General features: G+C 36.8%; 3 protein-coding genes across 3 annotated transcripts; 1 reads left to right on the plus strand and 2 right to left on the minus strand.

Annotated features, from left to right (window-relative positions):
- Window positions 1-238: 238 nt before the first annotated feature.
- Window positions 239-1,112, plus strand: LOC307140603 (regulator of G-protein signaling 9-binding protein; the record flags this gene model as incomplete). The annotated part of the gene is made up of 2 exons (XM_079840213.1): window positions 239-440; window positions 601-1,112. The coding sequence occupies 2 exons, from the start codon at window positions 239-241 to the stop codon at window positions 1,110-1,112; spliced, it is 714 nt and encodes a 237-aa protein (XP_079696339.1).
- Window positions 1,113-4,648: 3,536 nt separating this feature from the next.
- On the minus strand, window positions 4,649-10,528 carry ube2c (ubiquitin-conjugating enzyme E2C). Its single transcript, XM_079839943.1, has 7 exons — window positions 10,475-10,528; window positions 9,823-9,933; window positions 7,712-7,739; window positions 5,617-5,703; window positions 5,296-5,500; window positions 4,910-4,969; window positions 4,649-4,823 (listed from the first exon to the last, which is right to left on the minus strand). The coding sequence occupies exons 2-7, from the start codon at window positions 9,921-9,923 to the stop codon at window positions 4,786-4,788; spliced, it is 519 nt and encodes a 172-aa protein (XP_079696069.1). The 5' UTR covers window positions 9,924-9,933; window positions 10,475-10,528; the 3' UTR covers window positions 4,649-4,785.
- Window positions 10,529-10,780: 252 nt separating this feature from the next.
- On the minus strand, window positions 10,781-25,124 carry LOC307140413 (deoxynucleotidyltransferase terminal-interacting protein 1-like). The gene is made up of 13 exons (XM_079839944.1): window positions 24,722-25,124; window positions 19,336-19,406; window positions 19,102-19,198; window positions 18,909-19,007; window positions 18,745-18,810; window positions 17,721-17,777; window positions 14,001-14,062; window positions 13,883-13,928; window positions 13,748-13,806; window positions 13,566-13,626; window positions 13,412-13,483; window positions 13,270-13,325; window positions 10,781-11,609 (listed from the first exon to the last, which is right to left on the minus strand). The coding sequence occupies exons 1-13, from the start codon at window positions 24,794-24,796 to the stop codon at window positions 11,492-11,494; spliced, it is 939 nt and encodes a 312-aa protein (XP_079696070.1). The 5' UTR covers window positions 24,797-25,124; the 3' UTR covers window positions 10,781-11,491.
- Window positions 25,125-25,133: the final 9 nt, after the last annotated feature.

The raw sequence follows: 25,133 nt of genomic DNA on the forward strand, positions 1-25,133 counted from the left end.
AGCTTTCAACTAAAATATCTTCATTTGTGTTCCGAATATGAACGGAGGTCTTACGGGTGTCCAACGACATGAGGGTGAGTAATTAATGACAGAATTTTCATTTTTGGGTGAACTAACCCTTTAAGACCATATATCCTTTTAATTATTTTAGTTAAGAATGGGCCATTCTGAGATTATGAGACCAACAATAACTCATAAATATTCTGCCAAGTTTAGGTCGGTCACAACTCAAGTGGCAATGAATCGCTGGCGGCAGTCAGTGGTGGAGATCCAAACCAGAAAGAGGCAGGTGAATGAATGTGAACGGGCACAGGCCGCCCTGAGCAAAGTGACAGCCTGCTTTCAGCAAATGGCAACCTCCCTGGGGAGCAACATGGATGGGAGCTTCCTTAGAGAGGAGCTGGAGGAAACCAGGACAGTAGCTCATAAAATATGCTCAGGTAAGACAGGACAAGTACTTCAAAAATAAGCAGGAATCAGTTTGGTGATGCTAGCGGTGCAGAAATTTCACATTCCCCTTTGAGTATTTTTCTGCACATCGGCTGGCCGTATTGAATTACGCTACATTCAAACTGTTGACTTGATGGACTCGTGTTTCAGGGCTTCACCGGAGGCTGCTAACTCTGCTGACAGAAATGGAGCAAGGACAAGAGGACAAAGAACAGGTTGAACGACTTTGGGTGATCTTCTTGTCCAGCTTGGAAAACTTCCAGCTGGACCTAAAGAAGGTCAGAGCCTTGCAAGAGCTATTCCCCCTCACCCAGCGCAAAGATCGACAAGCCCTCGTCAACACAGGCTTTGCAGGTGGAACTTCGGAAGTAGCAGCTCGAGCGGCCATGGTGCAGACGCCATGGTTATCAATAGAGGACGCGGAAAGACCAGACCTGAAGAGCCACATAAAGGAGATTGACGTTCTGCTTGAAGAAATGCTCCAGAGAGTTAACGTGCCCCTGTGGTCCGTTGAACCCACACAAGAAGCTAGCGGTGGGCAAGACGAGGACGGAAGTTTGGAGGAGATGATGGAAGTGGAGGTGGTGTCTCAAAATAATTTATCAGGTTGTTGCCAACACCACAACTGCAAAGTGGGCTGTCTACTATGCCTGCTCAGCTAAGTTCAGGAACTGGGGGAAATACGTTTGGAAATTGATCATCGTACTCTGTAAACCCTTTAACCCTCTGGTGCTCTTCGTCATTTATGACCGGAAAATCTTCTGTTTTTAATTTTTTTAAATCACAGCTTCATCGGAATGATATGAAACTTGGTGACTTTTCTAGCATTAGGTATGTAAACACACAAAATAATTGGGGTCATGATTCGAGCATGGTAATTGGTCGTAAAAATAAAAAAGTAGCGTTCATTGTCTTCGGTAATAAATGACCGACCATAGGAAATGAATGGGAAATTGTCAAAAACACAAATTCTCTGAATATTTGTGTGTACAATCTACAAATCTGCCACAATGCTGAAAAAAAGTACACACACACACACACACACACCTATGAAAAACTGAACCTATGAACCACATTTGGAATTTTTAAAAAAAATCACAGCTTCATCAGAATAATATGAAACTTGGTGACTTTTCTAGCATTAGGTATGTAAACACACAAAAAAATTAAGGGTTCGGTCAAAAATGACACCATAGGAAATGAATGGGAAATCTGCAAAAACACAAATTCACAGGAAGAAAAAAAATCTATATTTCTAACAACAAAAAAAAATCTAAAACTCTCAAGCCTCTCCATAGAGACCTCCAGTGATTACACCCATGGTTGCATGATTTCTTAAATAATTTCAAAAGAGGGCGCTAATCTGCCTTCAAAAAATATATATTTTGAAGGCCTAATCTCTATTTTAAGCTGAAATACTGCAATAATTGAAAAAATAATTTTTGGATAATTTTCAATGGCAAAAATAGACCATAATTATTGCATAAATATTAAAAAATACGATAAAATCATCTCAAAATACAAAATTAAAAATATTATTGAAGAAAAATAAATTGCATTGGTTTTACTGGGGTGGAGGAAGTTACATTTTTAGGTGTCCAGTCACTTATGACCGGGAAGACAACCAATGCAACCCCTAAATGAAGAGCACTAGAGGGTTAACTCAAGAGATTTTCAACATTTTTCAGACTATAATTATTTTCAGTGGCCGGTTGCAGAAGATGCTTAGACTAGTCTTTCAAGTCAGTCCTCCATTTTGTTTTCTTCCCTTTAAGACTGGGCATAACTTTGTCAGAAGGGTTTCTGTTTTAAGATCAATTAAAGACAATTCAAGGAATAAACTGAAGGGAACACATCAATGTGATCTCTAAATGTCTAAATGAGTTTTATTAGTGACACCTCAATCTCAAGTTTGAGAATACAATTTCCAACAGATTCTAAAGTGACTGGTGTTATGTTTTGTTATGAACTTTAATTAATTTGACAAAAAATTGCTTAAAATTTGAGATAAGAAATCTTGTGAAAATGATTTTATGATTAAAACAAGAACAAATATCTGCCAATGGGTTCATAAAAATCAACTTTATTCAAATGCAAGTCATTTTCATACTCAATGACAGATATTTGTTCTCGTTTTAATCATAAATGTAAACTCGCTTAATTTTGTTCAATTTCTCAGAAAACAAGACTTAATTTCTTTTGACAAGTAAATGCCTCTTGATTTAAGGATTCTTAGAATTTGTACTGGAAAACAAATCATTTTTTGCAGTGCATGCAATTAATTTTTTTGTTTCAAAGTTTGTTTTAATATTTCTGCACTCTGCTGTAATTAAATGTTACCGACTTTCATTCATCTTCAGAACACGAATGAAGATATTTTTAATGAAATGGTAAAAGATTTCTGTCCCTCCATTGACAGTCTAAGCAACTTCCACTGATGCCTCAGAAACTAAACCATATGAATAGAGGGGTTTATGCCAATCGCTTTATATGATGAAGGAAAGTCTTGCGTGTTTGGAACGACACTATGGTGAGTAAAGGATGACAGAATTGTCATTTTGAGGTGAACTGTCCCTTTAAGGTACGGTCCTACTTTTGATTTATTCATCCAAAATTTTACAAATTCTGACATTCTGCATTATACAGTAAATTACATTTTTATGAATGGATTCTGCAATTCCATCCATGTTTTCTGCATTACATAAATCATAGGGCCCTAATTTAATCCAATGTTGAATTTAAGACTTTTAAGGCCTTAAATTGTGGAATGTCAAATTAAGACTTTTTTTTTTTAAAGATCTGCAGAAACTGTGGTCAGTTAAATAAAGTCGCTTGACCGCATATGAATCTGAAAAGTATGACTGATTACTGAGTGCTAGTTCAGGGGTGGCGAACTCCGGTCCTGAAGAGCCTCAGTCCAGCAGAGTTTAGCTCCAACCCTGATAAAACTGACCTGTATGTGGTTTCCTAGTAACCCTTCAGACCTTGATTAACTTGTTCAGGTGTGTTAGATGAGGGTTGAAGCCAAACTCTTCAGACCCGGAGTTCACCACCCCTGTGCTAGTTCAACTCGTCTGACCAACTATTAGTTAGGGCTAATCACTCCTTGGATTCAAACTAGACTTTTTCCATGTAATGGACTAATGAAAGTTATGACGAGTCTTAAAGAAAAAAAAAATTAGATGACTAACTTGAAGACTAGACTAAGCATTTTATGCAAGCAGCCCCAGTTATTCACCACAGCCTTTAAACTGTTAATGGGTCAATGACGTGGCATGTCAATTCTGGTGTCCAAAGCATATTCATAATATTAAAAAATATATATATATAGACACTACATTAAATGACTCCACCTGCCCCCTCTTAATTATTATGTGATTCATGCGAGTATTCATTATAAATAATGAATCTTTAAAGAACTATTAAACTCAAATCCCCAAATGTCCTTCCAGGTAGCCATCTCGGCTTAAAATCTGAATACAAAAGTGTTATATGAATAAACACATTTAAAATCTACTTGGGCATAATTGTACAGAGGTTTTCAATGAAACCTACACTATAGGTTTCATTGAAAACCTCGATACAATTATGCCCAAGTAATACTAATACTAAGCTTACTAACCTTATGACAAAAAGACTTTGGTCTCCAAATTGAGATTTCTCTAATGTTATTCCTGGACAACACGCATAAATGACCATAATGCATTTGATATTATATAAAAAAAACGACAACCCTGAAGGAGCCCCAAAATGTGCAATTCCTGGAAAACAAAAGCCCTGTTAGGCAGGACAGGTCATCCGTTATCCAGAATGACATGTATAACAATATCTTTTTTAATTAATATTTGTAAACTTTTAGGCATGGTTATTATGAGGGATGTGCAAGACTTGCCGACTAGTCAATTAAACGATACTGCTGCTCGTCAACTCGGAAAACAAAATGGTTAATTACATTCTTGTCATTGCATTACTACATACACAACACTCTAATAAGTATAGAAAAAGTACTACAATTTGAATTTTTCTTTTGTCAAATTTTAAATCATTGTCAGTCACATCTATCTATCTATCTATCTATCTATCTATCTATCTATCTATCTATCTATCTATCTATCTATCTATCTATCTATCTATCTATCTATCTATCTATCTATCTATCTATCTATCATTAACAAAAGGAAACATTTAGGTCATTTTTCACCTTTTTTGTAAATTTTAATGATTTGCATATTATTCAGGCAAGTTTAATACAACACAGAAATAATATACACACAGACGTTACAGAAATTTGACATTATGAACAAGAGACAGATAAAACATGAGGCAGAAGGGTGTTCATTTCTTGTAGGCTGCGTGCAAATGGGCTTTGAAGGCTGCAACAAGTGAAACATGTCAGTTTATTGCATAATCTAAACACTACAGTTTCAAGCAACTGCTTCATTTCCACATGTTGTCTTACCTTCCTGGTCATCCCATAATGCAGCAGCTGCAGAGTTCATTGGACTATCATTGTTGGGTTCTGAAAACAAGAATTCATAAGTACACCGATGCAGACCATATGGCTAAATTACTTCAAGACCCAATCAGAAAACAGATATCCTGCTTTATATACTACAAGAAAGTATATCACAAGAATTTAGATCTGAATGAAAGGATTCTACATATCAGGATATAAATAGGCACTGCCAAAATTAATTAAATCATACGGTTCCAAAACTTGTTGAATTAAATAAAATCCTGATGGGTCGTTTAATTTCAATTAAACATCCTGAAGATCATGACGAATTCAAATTCAACTCATGAACTGAAGCAAATCCTTGTTTCTCACATGAAAGCAGAACTTACCTCCTAGCAGACTCTGAATGGACAGTAGTATGGAGCGAACGTCATAAAGTGCAGACCACTTGTCCTTCAAAATGTCTAGGCAGATGAAACCGTTCTCATCAACATTTGGATGGAAGCAAGAAGTGACGAATTTCACCCGAGGGGCGTTGTAGGGGTACCCGCTAGGAAACTCCAGGGAAAGTTTGTACCTCAAACCTTCATAGACCTAGGGAAGAAGAAAAAACAAAAACAGATTTATGCAGGATTCTCAGACTACCTACAGTCACATGTTGTATGCAAGAATCACATTTCCTGTCATCAAGAGAAAAAAACCACTCCCACCGTTCCTTGAGCTCCATCTATTGTGCCGATCCATTTGAAGAGATTGTCAGACTCTGGAAATGCTGAAATGCCCTTGTCTCCTGACATCTGCATTGACACAAAGGCATTGCGTTAAACTACAGTTAAACGGATCATTCACCCCAAAATGAACGATCATTTAGGCCGTGTGTCCACAAAAGCAGTTTTTACGCTTATTTTTCCAATTGTTTTCAATGGGAGCGTCACATTTAGTCCATCTCACGCTCAAGAGAGCTCAACGTTTTTTTTTTACCGGTCGCCGGTGTTGAAGAATGTTCAACCGAGTAAAATGCAGCGCTCAGTCACCTTTTTACCCAGGCATCCAATCACAGAAGAGGAGGGGCAGGACAAATACAACCGCCACATTCTGCTTGTACAATGTCCACAGGCGACAACAAGCATAATGGAACAAAATAATTTAAAACAAGAGCCAGAGCAAATACTTCACATTGTATCGGCATTTTTAAGTAGAATCAATACAGAAGCCAACTATCTGTGAAATGAGATCCTAGTAACACTTCCACAGATGTTCTTTATCATAGCAAGCAAAGAGTCTCAACTGAAAAAACACAACGTTGCCAAATGCTCTCAAGTAGGGCTGCACGATATTGGGGAAAAAACAAAACGTACATTGCGATATTTTATTTTTCTGCGCGGCTCTGTGTGTGTGCGTAGAGAAAACGGTGTGCGACTACAGTTCTCTTGCGCTTGATGCCTGACTAAATATTAAACTTTCACTCTATGATGGTTAGACTTTGCAATTAATCCACGAATCACGTGTGTTCTGAACCGGGGTACAGCTGCCCGTACGGATCACCTACAATCCCTATACTTGACGTCGCACATCCTGCGATGTGCGCATCCGTGATAGTCACATCGCAATATTGCTGCCAAAACGATATATATCGTGCAGCCCTACTCTCAAGTGCTCACAGCAAGGCGTTTTTAGCTGGGGAAAAATGCTTTGGTGGACACGGCCTTACTCACCCTTAAAGGGATAGTTCACCCAAAAATGAAAATTAGCCCATGATTTACTCACCCTCAAGTCATCCGAGGTGTATATGACATTCTTCTTTCAGACAAATACAATCAGAGTTATATTTAAAAAGTCCAGGCTAATCCAAGCATTATAATTGCAGTAATAGTTACTCTGTTTTTGAAGTCCATAAAAAAAAATGCATCGTCCATCGAATAACTGCTCCACGCGGCTCTGGGGTGTTAATAAAGGCCTTCTGAAGCGAATCGATGCATTTGTGTAAGAAAAATATCTATATTTAAAACTTTATCAAGTTAAGTTTCGGCCGATCGCCTTCCGTATTAAATTTATGGAAAAAGTGTTGAAAGTGCCTCGGCCGATCAAAGGCTTCCGTTACCAGATGCGCTCGTCATGGAGTCACGTACGCATCTTGAATCGTGAGATGGCAGTTTCAACACTTTTCCACGGAAGGCGATCGGCTGGAACTTTAATTGATAAAGTATAAAATATGGATATTTTTATTACACAAACTCATCGATTCGCTTCGGAAGGCCTTTATTAACACCACAGAGCCGCGTGGAGCAGTTATTAGACGGACAGATGCATTTTTTTTATGGACTTCAAAACAGAGCAACTATTACTGCTATTATAATGCTTGGATTGACTCTTTTAATATTACTCAGATTGGATTCGTCTGAAAGAAGAATGTCATAAACACCTCGGATGACTTGAGGGTGAGTAAATCATGGGCTAATTTTCTTTTGGGTGAACTATCCTTTTAAGTTGTTCCAAACCTGTTTGAATTTATTTTTTCTGCTGAACACAAGACATTTTGAAGAATATGGTTAATAACCAAACAGTTGATGGACCCCATTGACTTCCATTGTATGGAATAAAAATAAATAAACATACCATGTAAATCAATGGGGTCAGTCAACTGTCTGGTTTCCGACAATCTTCCAAATATCTTCTTTTGTGTTCAGCAGAAGAAATAAATACAAGCTTGGAACAACTTGAGGGCGAGTAAATGACAATTTACATTTTTGGATGAACCATCCCTTAGAGACCAAACATATTACCCGCTGTATATAAAGGTCTTACCATTAGTGTCATCAGCTCTTGCTGAAGCCTACAGAGGGAAAGGGAAGACAGTGAACATTAATGTGAATGAGCTGAAGAGAACGTGCTAAACTAAAAAAAAACTAAACATTTTCAAATGAAAGACTTCAATGTCATTTTCAGATGCCAAGATATAAAAGTGGTATTAACTGCATTAAAACAAATTAATTAGAAACTAGCACCCCCTAGGCACTAAAGTCCTCCTTAGGGGCAGTGTTGGGTGTAACTAGTTACTAAGTAATTACTGTAATTTAATTACTTTTCCCTTGAAAAAGTAAAGGAAGGGATTACTCTTATTTTGTGTAATTTAGTTACTTCACAAGTAATTGAACTAAATACTGTGCATAGACTGTAGAACAATTATATATAGTGGAATTAACAACCCAGGTGAAAAATACGTACTATTAAATGCATTAAAAATGCACTTGAGTATGTTTTTATTAGAATAAAAATATATACTATAATGCATTTTTAATAGTACGTCTTTTTCACCTGGGAATTTAAAGTCTAACTTATAAATACATGTTTTTATCCATCCTTCTCACATTTGTAATACTTTGGTCAGTTAATAAGAATAATTGATGTAGTTTCATATGTATTTGAATGAATTAAAAGAGCCATTTCATGTCGATCCTTGAATTGCTTAACTCGAGGTTGATATAGGATTTGGAAAGTAATTACCGGTAGTAATTAAATACTTTTTGGAGAGGGTAATTTGTACAGTAATCTAATTACACTACAGAAGATGTAATTAGTAACTAGTAATTAATTACTTTATTAGAGTAACCTACTCACCACTGATTAGGTGTAATGATACCCTCATGTCACAGGTCGAGACACATCAAGATACGATATTACAGACCCTTTTCAGACTGTGATGATGTTTTAAATGTCATCTATATTGTAAATCCTGCAACGTTTTTTGTATTTCCATTTTCTTTTTAAAACATGTACATTTATAACACTAATACTTTATTTTATATTACTTTCGCATCAAATTACAAAAAAAACATGTTACCGCTGCTGTGTGGGTGTTTAATACAGCGTCTATGGGAGTGACTGTAAAATTAACACCTTTCTCTCTTTTCACTGCCATTATCAATCTCACCATTTTTCCCCTCTTTTTGAAAGTTGGAGTTCTGCCATTTGAGAAAATGGGGACGCAAAAAATATATATGTTATGTATTCTCTCATACACCGCTATTAAAAGTTAACCCAACTATGACGACTTCCGCTTCTGAGAAACCCTGACATGTGAAAAGGGTCTATTGTGATACAGTACACCAAAACATATGGAAAAAAGGTTAACAAAAAATAAAAAGGTACTGTTGATTAAAATGCTATATTTGGCATTACACTTGGTGCTGGTAACCCAATGCACAGGACAACGGTGACACCAGAATCAAAATATTCATAATACATAATTATTTTAGACAAATATGCTTGCACTCAGTAAAATTAAAATAATGTAGGACACTTTTTACTGGTAACTAGACATTTGGCCTCATATTCCCCCATTGCTATATTATACATATTCAACATTGATAGTAGTTTAATGTAGTACTGACACTTAAAACTAATTATCATAGTAATTTTTATTTTGGGACCCTATTCACAATACATATTGTTGCATTTGTGTATTGCGATATATCGTTACACCTCTAGCCCTTATGGATTTCTATTGAAATATGCATTTATGATTATGATCACCAATAACATCCCTTAAGGACATCACAATGCATTTATTTAAACATCAAGTATTTCGAAACTCTCTTTATACACAGATTGATTTGACTGAAAGTGGTAAAAATTGTGTGTCAGAAACACAAGTTACTCAATTAACTGGTTTATTGAACTTGCAATGAAGGCAGAATCACAATCGCACTGATATATTATTCAGTCACGTGATAATGGTTAATTCCAGTAGAATATTTCAATGCAAATTCAGTTCCGATATAGACCACAATGTTTCCAGACGACTCAAATAAGCATAACATTAGCCTGTATGAATTCCAGTGGTCTTACTGATCACATTAGAATGGATTCGAAGTTATGAAATATAAACCCTGCGAGCAATATCTGGACAATCAAACCTTTTAGTGACGGATCCTTTCGACACATTTCCGCTCGTCTCGCTGCCCTTCAGCGCGGCTGTGGACGAGGCTGCTGCGGGATCCATATTCTGAGAGGCCATCGCTTCAGATCTAAGATGGTCAGACATGGGGAAGAACTATTTTAATGCGCACATCGACAGCATTCAACGGCTTACAACACAGAAAACATGCGGCATGGAGCTTCGTGACAACCGAGCTAAACTAAAGTTAACCATTCGATGGAAACCCGTGAAGCTGAATCTAATTTATTTGTATAAACCGACAACTAACAAAGACTGAAATTGCTATGATTTCGTGCTACGGTAAACGGTTTCTCATTTGAATGTGAGGTAAGTTAAAGGCCTAACGTTACTCATAACACAGCAGATGCTAATAACCTAAATAAACCTACGTAACGACTAAAATATACGCATTTATAAAACTATCGACACAAAGAAAACATATCTTTAGTTATCTAAAGCTGAAATTTAAACGACAACAAAAGGCCACTCGCCAGTTAACCGTTGGCGAATGCGCTAATTAACGTTAAATCATTTAAAAACGATTTTATACAGTAACATCATAAACGGTATATAAGCCAATTTTAAATTAACATTCATAGCAATATTCATTGACATAATATCTATATTACCGGCTGTGTTCAATGTAGTCGACAACACTAACCGATTCCTGAACGAATTTTTTAAATCACATCCCGCCCCCGTTTAAACGTAGGTTGCTAAACGGAATTCTCCGCCTAATCACCATTTCAACCAACCAGAAGCGCAGATTACGAACAAAGCGATCACATAGCAACCAATGAGCATTGACGCTAGGCACAAAACACTTTGATCTGACTGGTTGATACAGCCAGGTGGGCGTGTCTATAACCGTTGACTATTCTTCAGACTACTCTGCTCAAACTTTTACAAATAAAATCGATAACTATTGTTTTGATATTGATAAATTATTTTCAAAAGAACATTTAGCACAAACCGTTTATTGATAGATACATGTACATACAATAATAAACCGTTCTATATTTTCAGTTATATAACATACGTGTAACAGGTATTAAATTCATTTAGAAAATAATTTAAATACATCAGTCAAATCAAATGTATAAAAATATCACAGCTCATTGTGTAATTATGCTGCTAGATGAAGTAGCTGCTTTGTTTTTGTTCTTTACAATAAAGCTGTATATTTAAAAAGTGAGAAATAAGAGGGGAAATGAAAACGACTAAATAAATTCCCTTTTACAGCAGGTATGACAAACAATGACAAATTCGTAAAAAATCTTTTGTTTAAAAATATGATAAATGACACAAAACAAGCATACAAAATGTCCATTAACCACAGAATTTAAAAAGTCTTTAAGGCTCTATATGTGCCTCATTAGACATTCAATTCTTTAAATACAAAGTCATGAAAAAAAGCACACTTTTTTTTGATAGAAAAAAAGGAATCAGATCTGTACCATGAAATTAAATGTGCAAATCTGATTTGCCAAATAAACCTCCAACACAACAATTCCCAGGCGACTTGATCATAATGTCTGGGTCTACTGTGAACATCGCCAAACAAACAACACAAAGGTTACAGTTATGCTGAATTGATAACACTGAGGAGTGTCCGTGGTCCATCGACTTGACTGGCGAGGTTGGCATTAAATGACGAGATCACTTTCTGTTTTCTGTGCTTCCATTGCCTTCTGCATCTTCTCCACCATCCAAATGGGCACCAGAAACGGTTTCAGTTCATCCAGCTTCAAGTCAGGACAGTCCCTAAGAATTCAGAGAAAATATGATGATGCATGTTCATATGGAACATATGGAAGCTTGTTTCCTCCACTGAATAAAAAATAAAAAGTCTTTTAATCTCACAAATAAAACTTTTTTCTCGCAATTGCGTTTACATCTTGCAATTCTAACTTTTATATAAATTATATAAACTTATAAAGTAAGAATTGCATGATATAAACTCGCATTTGCGAACTATAAAGTCAGAATTGCAAGTTACAAACTTGCAAAGTCAGAATAAAAATTGCATTTGCGTGTTATAAAGTCAGAATAGCGAGTTATAAACTTGCATCTGCGAATTATAAAGTCAGAATAGAGAGTTATAAAATTGCATTAGCGTATTATAAAGTCAGAATTGCGAGTTATAAACTTGCATTTGCGAGTTATCAAGTCAGAATTGCGAGTTATGAACTTGCATCTGCGAGTTATCAAGTCAGAATAGCGAGTTATAAACTTGCATTAGCGAATTATAAAGTCAGAATTGCGAGTTATAAACTTGCATTTGCGAATTATCAAGTCAGAATTGCGAGTTATGAACTTGCATCTGCGAGTTATCAAGTCAGAATAGCGAGTTATAAACTTGCATTAGCGAATTATAAAGTCAGAATTGCGAGTTATAAACTTGCATTTGCGAGTTATCAAGTCAGAATTGCGAGTTATCAAGTCAGAATAGCGAGTTATAAACTTGCATTAGCGAATTATAAAGTCAGAATTTTGAGTTACAAACTTGCATTTGCGAGTTATGAAGTCAGAATAGCGAGTTATAAACTTGCATTTGCGAGTTATCAAGTCAGAATAGCGAGTTATAAACTTGCATTTGCGAATTATAGAGATTTGTGAGTTACAACTTTGCATTTGAGAATTAAAGTCAGAATTGCGAGTTATAAACTTGCAATTGTGTTATAAAGTCAGAATTATGTTAAATAAACTCGCAATTGCGTGTTATAAAGTCAGAGTTGTATTATATACACTCGCATTTGCGAATTAAAAAGTCAGAATTGTGTTATATACACTCGCATTTGCGAATTAAAAAGTCAGAATTGTGTTATATAAACTCGCATTTGCGAATTATAAAGTCAGAATTGCAAGTTACAAACTTGCAATTGTGTTATAAAGTCAGAATTGTGTTATATAAAGTCACAACTTTTCCCCCTCGCAATTCTGACTTTTTTTCTCTCAATTGTTATATAAAATCACAATTCTGAGAAAAACATTGGACTTCATAATCATAACTCGCAATTGCGGGGGGAAAAAGTCAGAATTGTGAGAGAAAAAAAAGTATGATGATGAATAAAAATAAAAAAGATAATTGAAACTCACAATTCTGACTTTAATATAAATTATATAAACTGATATAAACTCGAAATTATTAGTTATAAAGATAGAATTGCAAGATATAAAGTCAGAATTGTGTGATATTAAGTTGCACCTGGGAGTTATAAAGTCAGAATTATTATATAAATTGTCACAATTGCGAGAGAAAAAGTCAGAATTACAAGATTATATCTTGCAATCTCGCAACTCTGATTTTATAACTCACAACTGCGAGTTTATGTCTCGCAATTATCGTTTAAATTGTTTAAAAAAGCTTCCATACTAACATTCATTTATAAGTTTTGTTTGATAAGAAAATGTGTTTATTTACTTGTAGTCATCACTTCGGGCAAGATCAAGAATATCCTCTTCTATAAGCAGATAAGCCTGAGACAAGAAACAGTTTAAATAGGATGATGAAGAATTGTAATTTACCGCTTTATTAGAACATTTCTGTAGACACAAACACTCACCATCTTTCCACCTGTGGCTCTCATGTGCTGTCTTTCTGAAAGCCAGTGTTTGTCCTGAGCATCAGCGGCATACTGAGACACAAAAGATATTACGGATACTTCCACATGAACACAGAAACGGCTGAATCGATGCTCAGAAAAAGTCTCAACATACCTTGAAGAGCTCTGCATGTTTGATGTAGATCCTTCCTCTTGTACCGCCCATTCCCAAAGCCCTGAAATTACATCCACTATCAGTACTTGCTGAACGCATACATCCAAATCACGTTGTTTAATGTTCCTGTCAACTATAGTGAAAAAACCCAAAAGCATTTGAGCAAACCTTTGTACACTTACTTATTTGCCCTGGATCCCAGAACAAACGTGCTGCCCTCGTTCAGTCTGGACGGGTCCCACTATACAGACATCAACACAGACACATTAATATCATATAAACATTTCAGCATGCCATTTTAAACCAAATGCACATACCTTAGGACCTTCTCTCTTTATTGGCTCCGATACTTTGAGTTTCGCTCTGTGGAATATGTTTTAAAATGAATATTTAATATATGGAGAAATCAGATTTAAAAAATATAAGGAAGCTTACGGAGCGCTGTACTGGGCTGTTCTGTCATACTGTACAACGGGACCGGGAGGACGACCTTTCCTCTGAAAATAAACAAACATCATGCATTTATGATTGTTGGTATTCAGAACAACAGCACTCTTGCTTGTGTGATAATGTTTATTTAATTAAAGTGCCCCTATTATAGAGACAGAGCGACACGCGTCATAATCTGAAGGCCACGCCCACCGGGGGGGGGAAACAATCAAACCGTCTCCATTGACTTTGCATTGCGGGAGGCTGCCTCCTTGTCATTTCGGACTTATTGCAAAAAACTGAACAATGTATAAAAGCTGATATGTGACAAAGTGAACTGCAAACAAGCTAAACAAAACCCAGAAGCAAAAACCCAGACGTTTTTATAAGATGTTGACCCAAAAAACGAGCGTTTAAGATTCAGGCCATTGAGACAGAGCGCGCGGGCCATATTACACTGAGAACTACGGCGACTAGAGCGGAATGTAATCAACGACAGGAAATATCATATATAAAACGGACATTTGATATTTGACTTAACAGTGACAAAATGTTTACTGCACACATACACATACTGAGACATACTGAGTGTCAGGATCCCAAAATTTACCCATTCATCCTACTGAAGCGTCACTTCGTATTGCCTGTATCCACTTTTATCTTCTTAATCGCTCGTTTTTTTGGGTCGACAGCTTATAAAAACTTATTTCTGTGTTTTCTTAGCTTGTTTGCTGTACACCTTGTCACATATCAGCTTTTAGACATTGTTCTGTTTTTTGTTATAAGTCCGAAATGACAATGAGGCAGCCTCCCGCAATGCAAAGTCAATGGAGAGCGTTGGATTGTCCCCCCCCCCCGGTGTGGGCGTGGCCTAAATACGCTCTGTCTCTATGCTTTTTTGAATATTACTGTTCATGCAGTGTCCGTAATAATAGATGTTTGTGAATGTATAAAAGGTCTGCGAAGTTTTAAAGATCAAAGTGCACGACAAATAAAGTTATTGTTATTGTCTGAGAAGTGCTGAAATGTCTCACTTCCTGAGATCTACATAATGTAACAAATCTGCATAATGCCAGCCTATGGTCTTTATTGGCTGCTGCGAACAACTTTGCCCCGCCCTCAAACATTAGCCGCATTTCCACCGAAATTACCGGGAACAATTTGTACCAGGAACTTTTTCCCCCCCAGACCTGCTACTGTCTGCGTTTCCACTGCGGTCTAAAGTACCGTGAAAATTAGGCAAATTAGTCTGGTGATGTAGGACTGCGACGGACAGTAATAATTTTTGCGTGACACTGTCTGCAACAATAACAAGTATGGAGGAGATGCAAGCAGCGCTGCTTTTGCTGGTTATCTATTTGTTTACTAAAGAGGTCATTAACAAAACTGCGGAAAAGAGACAAGCACTGATACTAAAGCATATTCTGAAAGCTCGTAAAGCTAGATTTAAAATAAGACAACGTATGTTATTATCAGCAATTACGGACATTGACCGTGAGATGGCTGAGACGAACGCGCGCCATCGGACAGAAAGAGCAAGACTGATATTTACTGAACGCAGCACGAACCTCGCAAAAGAAGTTGTAGCTGAGACTGGAAGAGTTTGGTTTGTGTTGTCGACATGCTGAGAAGACACTGTTTTCTGCACTGCAAATCCACTTTGCACGAGGCTTGAATTGATTCAGACTGTTCGTATCAATGTGTGTCAGTGTTAGGACTGGGACGATACACCCTTCTCCCGATTTGATACTATCACGATACTTGGGTGCCAATATGATATGTATTGTGATTTTTCAGTTTTTTTAAAGGGGCACTTCAGCGCTGGGAAGATGAATGTGTATTTAAACTGTAATTTATGTAGTAGAAATGTGAAATTATTTTTGAATTTGGTGCCTTCTAGACTGAGAAAAGACAGAACATTTATTTTTGTCTCATGTGGATGAAAGACAACAACTCCCAGAATGCACTTGCTCCGCTGCCCTACGAAGCCACTCCCAAAGCCACGGCTACTGGTTATCACTTGCCCACCATGGCACCGCCCCCACCGTCGTTTTGATATTCATAGTAATAAAATAATTTTGTTCAGTTAGATAATAAACTCTACAATTAAAAACTGAACGTGTCTTTTCAATAAAGTGTGAGTGAGCCGAACGAAAGTCACGTCACAGATGCAGCAGGAGTCAGATTTCATTCATCACGAGAGCGAAGAGCTGAGGTGTGGTGTGAGATCGAGGCTTGTCGGACATACAACAGTAACTAAAGGCGGCGGGTATTTGCGACCGGTCAATTAAAGCAAAGCAGGCTCATGGAAAGGAGGGGTTTAGAGAGACTGAATCTTCGAACAAGCCGTTTTCAGACAGAATATATATTTTTTGACCTTTGATGCATGTTAATCTTTTGTAAAAGACTACAAAACAACATTAGGAACCTAAAAAAAAAAAAAGCATAATATGAGCACTTCAAGGGAATTTACATATTGGTAAGAAGGCTTGATTAAAGCTGCAGTCCGTAAGTTTTGCCTCTTTGTCGCCATCTCTGTTTGAAACCTGCAATTGCAGTTATTTGCAGAATTGTCATCTTTTAGTACTTCCGTCAGTGAAACAACATACTACAGCCTGTAAAACATTTAAATAAAGTAAATAATGGTAATATAAATAATATAAGAAAGTTAAATATTAGTTTAAAAATATTGGTTTCATATTTCCCCACAGAGATGCCGTTTTGCGCTGAAAGGGATGTGGGACACGAGCAGGAAAGAGAGCATCACTTTTCTAATATCTTCATGTTTTCTCCTGATGTTCCAGAACTGACACTTGTAGTAAAAGGTATGAAGAGTGAATTTATCTTCGGCAGGGTCAAGAACTTTAGGCTTTCTTTGATTATGCGCTGCGAGAGAGAGCGAAACTACAAATCTCCAGCGTGTATGAAATGCGCTATACACATAAACTTGACGCACCTTAAGTTTAATAACAAGCACAAACTGTGTTAAATAGAGTTTGAAGTAAAATGTATCTGTCCTACAGCGTTTTCTACTTTACCACAGTAAATGATGCGAACTCCTAATTAAAAGCAAACAAAAGGAAGAAACGTTTAATCCCCTGTGAGAGACGTTAATTAAGATTTGGGAAAATAAATGCGAGAGTCCATGTCCAGTAGAATAAAATGGAGTAAGCCTATTGTTAAATTTGTGGATGGGTGACCAGATCGCAAAACGCAGGCAAAGCTTACATTTGGCTCACCTCACAAAGTCTCTCTCTCGTTCGTTATGAATCCATATGTTTCCATGGCTGCGATGTAACATTTAATAGCTTACCTATTATTTATTTTGTAAATAAATGTTTGTGCTTCACTCGTGTCATAATATTCACATAAAACAGCATTCACATACAAAAAAAAGTGTTTTAGCCGACCACCGCTGGTGATATTCCGGTTGTCACGTTTACCGGCACAGCCCTAATTATCAACATTGATAATAAGCATAAATGTTTCTTGAGCAGAAAATAATCATATTAGAATGATTTCTGAAGGATCCTGTGGCGCTGAAGACTTTGAAGAAAATTCAGCTTTAATCACAGGAATAATTCACAGGAATGTATTTCTGAGCAAATAAATGCAGGCATGGAGAACAGAAGACACTTTATAAAAATAATAATAATTTAAAAAAAATCTTTCTGACCCCAAACGGTAGTGAGTGAGAGTGTGTGTGTGTGTGTGTTTCCCCTTCACCTTTTTAGGGATGGGACTGTCTCTCTGGCCAGAGGTGTCGTCTGGCTGCCGTGAACGCTGTGGAATGAATGAACAACAAAAAAAGAATAAGAAACCAAAACATTCAACAATTTAGAACTGAAATAAAATACATCAGAAGAACTAAGAAAATACCAGACACATATTTATAGTTTTTCAGGCAAGCATGCAAGTTATCACCAGTGTTGGGCACGTTACTTTAAAAAAGTAATTAGTTACTTCTTACAAATAGTAGTTAATAACTGAGTTACATCATTATAAAAGTAACTACGGTGTTACTTTTTTTTCTTCTTCAAATGTTCAAATATGTCAAATAACTTGGTGGCCCCCAATATTAAATATGTTAAATGAATGAATTGGACACTTAATAGAATAAACTATTATTATAAAACATTGCACATGAATGTACACTATTGTAATGTTGCTGTGGGACAATGTGAGAGACACCTATCAAATCCAATACATTATTGTAAATATTATCACACACACACACACACACACACACACACACACACACACACACACACACACACACACACACACACACACACACACACACACACACACACACACACACACACACACACACACACACACACACACACACACACACACACACACACACACACACACACACACACACACACACACACACACACACACACACACACACACACACACACACACACACACACACACACACACACACACACACACACACACACACACACGAAAAAAAAACGTTGCAGGTCCGACTGAGAGAGAGCCTGTTCGGAAGAAAACCGCTTCAGTGAGCTCAATTATAGTAACGCCACATTTTATTCTCAGTAACGCTAACGGCGTTGTAACGGGAGAAACAGTAATTCGTTTGATTACTCGTTACTGAAAAAATTAATTCCGTTAGTAACACCGTTTATCTATAACGCCGTTATTCCCATCACTGGTTATCACAGACATCTGAAATGAAATTCTCAATGAATTGCAGAACAATTTGGATAACATTAACCTTCACTGTGGGGTCAACACTAGGTTTCGGAGCCGTTTTCTCTGCATCAGGAAAGAGCTGCTTTGCCTAAAACAGAACATTTCCAAACATTTAACTCGTAGGCTGATTCACCACAATTTTTAAACCTAAATATTTGCAATATTTGTGTATAAATTATGTTTTACATGTTCCAGGCAGTTTCTGCAAGCATCTCTGATAAGCTGATCGGGCTGCACGTCTCCTCCAACATTCTCCTTCACATTGCTGGCCGCCTTCTCAAAAAACTGCGCCGCAAAGAGAAGAGGAAAAACACACGATCAGAGCAACGTAATCACACACAGCCAGTCCCAAAATCAGCAAACGTGATCGGTCACTGACCTTCATATATTTTCTGAACACAGCTCGGATGTCTTCATTGAAGCTGGGCTGCAGAACGGTCCGCAGGAGATCCATGGAAATGACAGGATCTGTATAACTGCACACAATGACATGTTCAGAGTCGAACAGCAATGTTTTGACAGAGCCACAAGTCATACAAATGTATTAACCTGGGATAGGCGAAAGAAATGTAACAATGGAAACTAATCTTGACATACACATTAGTGGACTTACCTAACGGTCATCTGTGAGCGCCGTCCCCTGCGATGCACCTGTCTGTGTTTGATCATGATGTTCCAGGGATTCTGCCATTGAGAAAAACACACACAGTATAAGGCCATCAAGAAAGATGCAACAACCAAGATCCAATCAGGATGTGCTATCAAATTAGCCTGACGTTGTCATACTCAATTCTAGTCAGAATATGAGTCTGATGCTGCACCGTTGGGGTGTGATTACAGGGCGTGTTTCAACCGAACCAGGAAAGACCTCAATTGGATAGACCCACAACCAATCAGAGCAACGGAGCGACGCATAACGTTAGTTGTCAAATGTCAACAGAACTCAACTGCACTGTGTTGCCATGTCCACGGGTTGAAGTGACCCAAATTATGTGATATACAGACCCAGGAATGTGAATTTTAGCAGACAGCCCTGCCAAAATAACACATATTTTACCCCCCAAATGCTATTTAAGCTATTGGGCTTGTTTTTGGCTAGTTTTGAGTAGCAATTGGGCGGGTTTTGTTGTAAAAACTTGGCAACCCTGTCTGCCCGCAGTCCCGCACGCTGGAATAAGTAACGTTAGAAGAAAAAGATGAGTGTAAACGATCTTTGCCGGTGTTGTAAAAAAATAATTAAAGGATACACAGAGTACTTACCAACACGATCATCATTTCTGAAAGAAATAGTAAAGGTGAATGCATATACGAACAAGTTCTCCGTTTAGGATTAGAACAAATTCAACCCAAGCGCCTTTGATGACGTGGATGCTTGCGTTACTGTTGATCATCGGTCCATCATCGTCTAAAGCCCGGCCTGACAATTTCATTGATCCGAACAGTTTCTGTTCGGGCATAATTACTCCTCTACGAATCAAGTCCAGACCGAACTGCCCGAGCTCAAATGTTGTGGGCGGGGCTAAGTTCGGCTGGCATCCAGGCTACTATCAAATGACAACAGCCCTCTTCCAGTTTTGCCAGATTGGGTTGACGGTTTCCAGTCCAAAAGCTCGCTAAAACACGCCCAATCCAAGAAAAAAACGCCCAAAATTTGAACTGCCAAAATAATGTGATATAATTTTATTGCCATGTCAATCAAGGTTGATTAGCACAATTTTATCTCCTTAAAACAAAATAATGATGACAAAATAAAATAAATACATTTCCCAGGAAAACGGATCAAACAGGGCAAATCAATTCAAATACAGACATGCATGACTAAAATGTCCAAGTGGAAACTGTTAAAAATCACGATATTAACCAATGATCATTTTCAAATGTCAAAAGTAAGAATAAACTAATTTAAGTGCAAAAAGTGCCCAATATAAGTGATTGAAATAAACAACGTAATTAGCAGGCATAACACACAAACACACACACACACACACACACACACACACACACACACACACACACACACACACACACACACACACACACACACACACACACTGTACAACAGTACTACAACAAAACATTAACAACAAGAATGCGTTTATCTTTGTGTTGTGCTTTAACTTCAGACAGAACTACAGTAACGTTATGTATTTCGTGAAGAACATAACGCAGAACTTAACCGATTAATCGTTGATTCAAACCTCTTTTAGCAGCAGTCGGGACGAGTAGAGCGCAGTCTAGACGGTTTAAAAGGTGCAGATGTCCTGATCAATGTGCTCATGATGGACAGGAGTCATATTCGATTTCAATTCAAGTCATTCAACTGTGCTCTTAGAGTTATATTTATAAAGAGTCTTTGAGTCACAGGTGTAATCCACGTTTTGAGAGATGGTTCACTCTCCCACTCATTACTAACTTACTGTATATTTATGCCACTTTGGCAGAGCGATCACTTGATATACAGCTACAATTTTGCGCTGAAAACCTGTCATGAATGAGCGCGTCTCCCTCCTGATCGCTGATTGGCTGAAAGTGCGTGCTCGTCAGTGACTTCAACACCTGCCAGCTGACTCTACGCTGGGCCAGTGTGTGTCATGATGACTGATTTTATGGAGTACAAGCACACTTGAGTTTGTTATTAACCAATTAGATTATAAAATTGAGATGTTTGAAAACCACCGAACTGACCCCAAACCAGCCCAATCTGGCAACCCTGTCCTCTTCTTGCATGGTTAACAATATAAGGTTATAATAAAATAATAGAAGATATCCCCTTTATTGTAAAAAGTGTACTTTTTAATGCCAAGGTATATGCTCAGTTTATAGTTGCAAGAATGTATTGACAGCCAGTCCAATAATACACAGTATAATATATACACACAGTATCAGTCAAATGTTTGGAAAATTACTTTATTTAACGTAAAAGTCTCTTCTGCTCATCAAGCCTGCATTTATTTGATCAAAAATTTTGAAATTATTATAGTTTAAAATAATGGTTTTCTATTTTAATATACTTTACAATAGGGCTGCACAATTAATCAAATTTTTTGATGCCACAATTATGAAACCGTTTAATAAAATGTAATCGCAAACACACAAAAAAAGACCACTTATATTATTATGTGTACTTAATGTGTTTTTCTTTCTTTCTACAGGTTACGTTTTTTTCCACATTGTTTTTATTTTTTGTTTAAGTATAACATTATAATCCAATGCATATTTTTACTTTTTTTATTTAAAGAAACTAAACCAATGTATATTTGACTTTAGAGGCTTAATGCTATAGAATAATCGCAATTACAATTTCAAGGCATAATCGACAATTATGATTTCTGTCATAATCGTGCAGCCCTACTTTAAAATATAATTTATTCCTGTGATCAAAGCTGTATTTTCAGCATCATTACTCCAGTCTTCAGTGTCACATGATCCTTCAGAAATCATCCTAATATGATGATTTATTATCAATGTTTGAAACAGTTGTGCCGCTAATGTGATACTTTTTTCAGGATATAGTTACATCATGTTACATTGTATATAGTTACAATGGTATGTATGGACTTATCTAACTCTGGGAATACTAAGCTGAAGTCCCAAAAAATATAACAGAACTGCATGCGTCTTGCGGAAGAACATTGCAGCCGGAGCTACTTCTCTCTGTTTATGTCTATGGCGACTCACGCAGGGACTGTGCTCCTCCACAGCACTTCCTACCAGACCGGTGTGAAATAGACCCAATATAAACACTTATTATAAGTGTACCATAATGATTCACTGTAAGACAAAAACACGCTTTGGAAAATGGATTCATGTTGTACATTCTCATTCAAAATAAGTTACGGACAGCAGCTTTAAAAAGAACAGCTCAACAATATAAATCTTTATTTGCACTTTTTATCAATTTAACTCATCCTTGCTGAATAAAAGTATACATTTCTTTCAAAAAAAAGAAAGAAAAAAATGACTGACCCCAAACTTTTGAACGGTAGTGTATATTGTTAGAAAGGACTTCTATTGTAAATAAATGCTGTTATTTTTTTAACTAATAATCTATCACAGGTCATAAATAAATATTAGCAATAGCAGCAGCAACTGTTTCCAACATTGATAATCAGTGTTGGGGGTAACGCATTACAAGTAACTTGAGTTACGTAATCAGATTACTTTTTCAAGTAACTAGTAAAGTAACGCATTACTTTTCAAATTTATTGAGTTTGTAAAAATATCGGAGTTACTTTTTCACATTTATTTGACTGACAGCTCTCCTGTCCCCATGTTGAGAAAAATCGAGAGTAAGCGCAGAGTGAGATTATTAAATGTGAGCATTTATTCATCTCACTTGCACAAAAAAAATTCAGTACTCCTCAAAATGAATAAAATCATTCAAAATGCATTTAATCTGACTTTATTGACAAATGTACTTGCAGATAACCTTCGATGATTCAGTTAAACCATGAGCAAAAATGACTTTAGATTTATTTTATTTTTTTATTGGGGATGGGGAGTGTTAAACTTTTTTTCTCCTACGACCTATTCTTCATTTATCCAGAATGGCAGCAGCTGAAAGGTTTGTTTTATCTGCATCCTCTACTGTACATGCGTGAATTTGCATTTTTACCTCAGGCTGAGGCTTATTATTATTTCAATTTTGGTGTCTTTACATGTGCACAAAAATAGAGAAAAAAAAACCCACAAAAAAAAAAAACAAGCCCAACCCAGGTGAGAGAAAGTAACGCAAAACTAGGCCTGTCGCAATAATCAATATATCGATATAAATCGCACAATTATGTACATGACCTCAATTAGTTTTTGTGATGCACTATATCGCCCATTCATTATTATGTTTACATGATAACGAATGTCACCATTTTACTCGATTGTGCTGTCAACTTGTATGTTTTCCATGACGGAGGTGAAAGTTGTTCTCTGGCAGTTTCTTCATTCACAGAGCGGTTATCGACAGGTGAAAAAGGGCAACATTTGAGACGTTATAGTGTTTTCTTGACAATTACTGACAGTTTGGAAGAATAAGCCCAAATGGACTCGATTTCAAAGCCGCGATCCCCTGTTCCAGTGCACATATTAATGTCAACACAGCAGAATGACGAGTGTTAAAGCCGTTTCACAAGGGAAAATGTTTATTTACTATTTACTCAATTTTTTATTTAGGATAATATATTTTTTACCCTTAATTTCAATGATCTAAAGAATAAAAAGGTTGTCATTTGAAAGTGTGTAGGTCTACTTGCATTATTAAGATATTATATTAGGATTATATATATTGAGCGGCATAAAATAGTCTTAAAATGATATCGCAATTATTTCTGGGACGATATATTGCGGAAAAAAATTAGTTATCGTGACAGGCCTACGCAAAAGTAACAACGCATTACTTTTCTTAAAAAGTAACTAAGTAACTCAATTAGTTACTTTTTAAGGGAGTAACGCAATATTGTAATGCATTACTTTTCAAAGTAACTTTCCCCAACCTTGTTGATAATAAATCATCATATCTGAATGATTTCTGAAGGATCATGTGACACTGAAGACTGGAGTAATGATGCTGAAAATACAGCTTTGATCACATGAATAAATTACATTTGAAAGTATTTTAAAATTGAAAACCATTGTTGTTTTCCAGTATTTTTGATCAAATAAATGCAGGCTTGATGAGCTGAAGATTACAAATACTTTGACCGGTACTGTATAAGCAAGAGACTAATATAATCTTAAAAACTATAAAAAACATTAAAAGAAAATAATTTGATCAAACATTCCAGTAATAAGAATCTGGATACTTAATTATCATGAAAATTATTTTTTAAAAATTGTCCAAAAAGCAAGCTTCATTTTTCTTTGTGCAAAGTATGTTTTCTTTTTCTTTTGTGATGAAATATGACCCGGAAATGTTCTCCACAAGTTTCATGTTCAGTTATGGTGCACACACAGAGAATGACGATGAAGACGGTGATGGTGATGAAGATGACACGAGTTTGACTCACCACTGTCTGAACCTGCTGCTCAGAGAAATCCTGCTGGAGCCAATCCCGGCGTCCCTCGCTCCTGTGGGCCCCCATCACTCACAATCAACGAAGATCGATGGAGAAGCTCCAGGGGTTCCTTGATGTTGATCGATAAGTGTTGCACTTCACTGTCGCTGTGACCTGACAGCAGCTCAATGCAGTCAGATAGCAGGCGAGCTAACTCTGGCCCTTTACACTTCACTACAAATATGCATGAAGAATAACGGATTTAACGGCATGCACTTAGACACAACGAAACGGTGAGAAAAGTCACTGTTTGTCAAAGTTCGAGAGCTCGATGAATCGTCAGTCGCTTCCTCGAGCTCAATAATGCAGTGACGTAAACAAATTGTAATCGACTATCGCACTTTCTGTTGCGAATTTCAAAATA

This window comes from Gobio gobio, assembly GCF_949357685.1.
Source record: "Gobio gobio genome assembly, chromosome: 17".
Lineage (NCBI taxonomy): Eukaryota > Metazoa > Chordata > Actinopteri > Cypriniformes > Gobionidae > Gobio > Gobio gobio.

Coding starts and splice junctions, on each gene's coding strand:
- ube2c (XM_079839943.1), bottom strand. CDS start 9,923: ATGGCCTCTCAGAATATGGATCCCGCAGCAGCCTCGTCCACAGCCGCG. Junction 7,740..9,822: donor AAAGGATCCGTCACTAAAAG/GTTTGATTGTCC, acceptor TTCCCTCTGTAG/GCTTCAGCAAGAGCTGATGA. Junction 4,970..5,295: donor CATTCAGAGTCTGCTAGGAG/GTAAGTTCTGCT, acceptor TCTTGTTTTCAG/AACCCAACAATGATAGTCCA.
- LOC307140413 (XM_079839944.1), bottom strand. CDS start 24,796: ATGGGGGCCCACAGGAGCGAGGGACGCCGGGATTGGCTCCAGCAGGAT. Junction 19,008..19,101: donor TGTTCAGAAAATATATGAAG/GTCAGTGACCGA, acceptor TTTGCGGCGCAG/TTTTTTGAGAAGGCGGCCAG. Junction 17,778..18,744: donor GTGTTGACCCCACAGTGAAG/GTTAATGTTATC, acceptor TTCATTCCACAG/CGTTCACGGCAGCCAGACGA.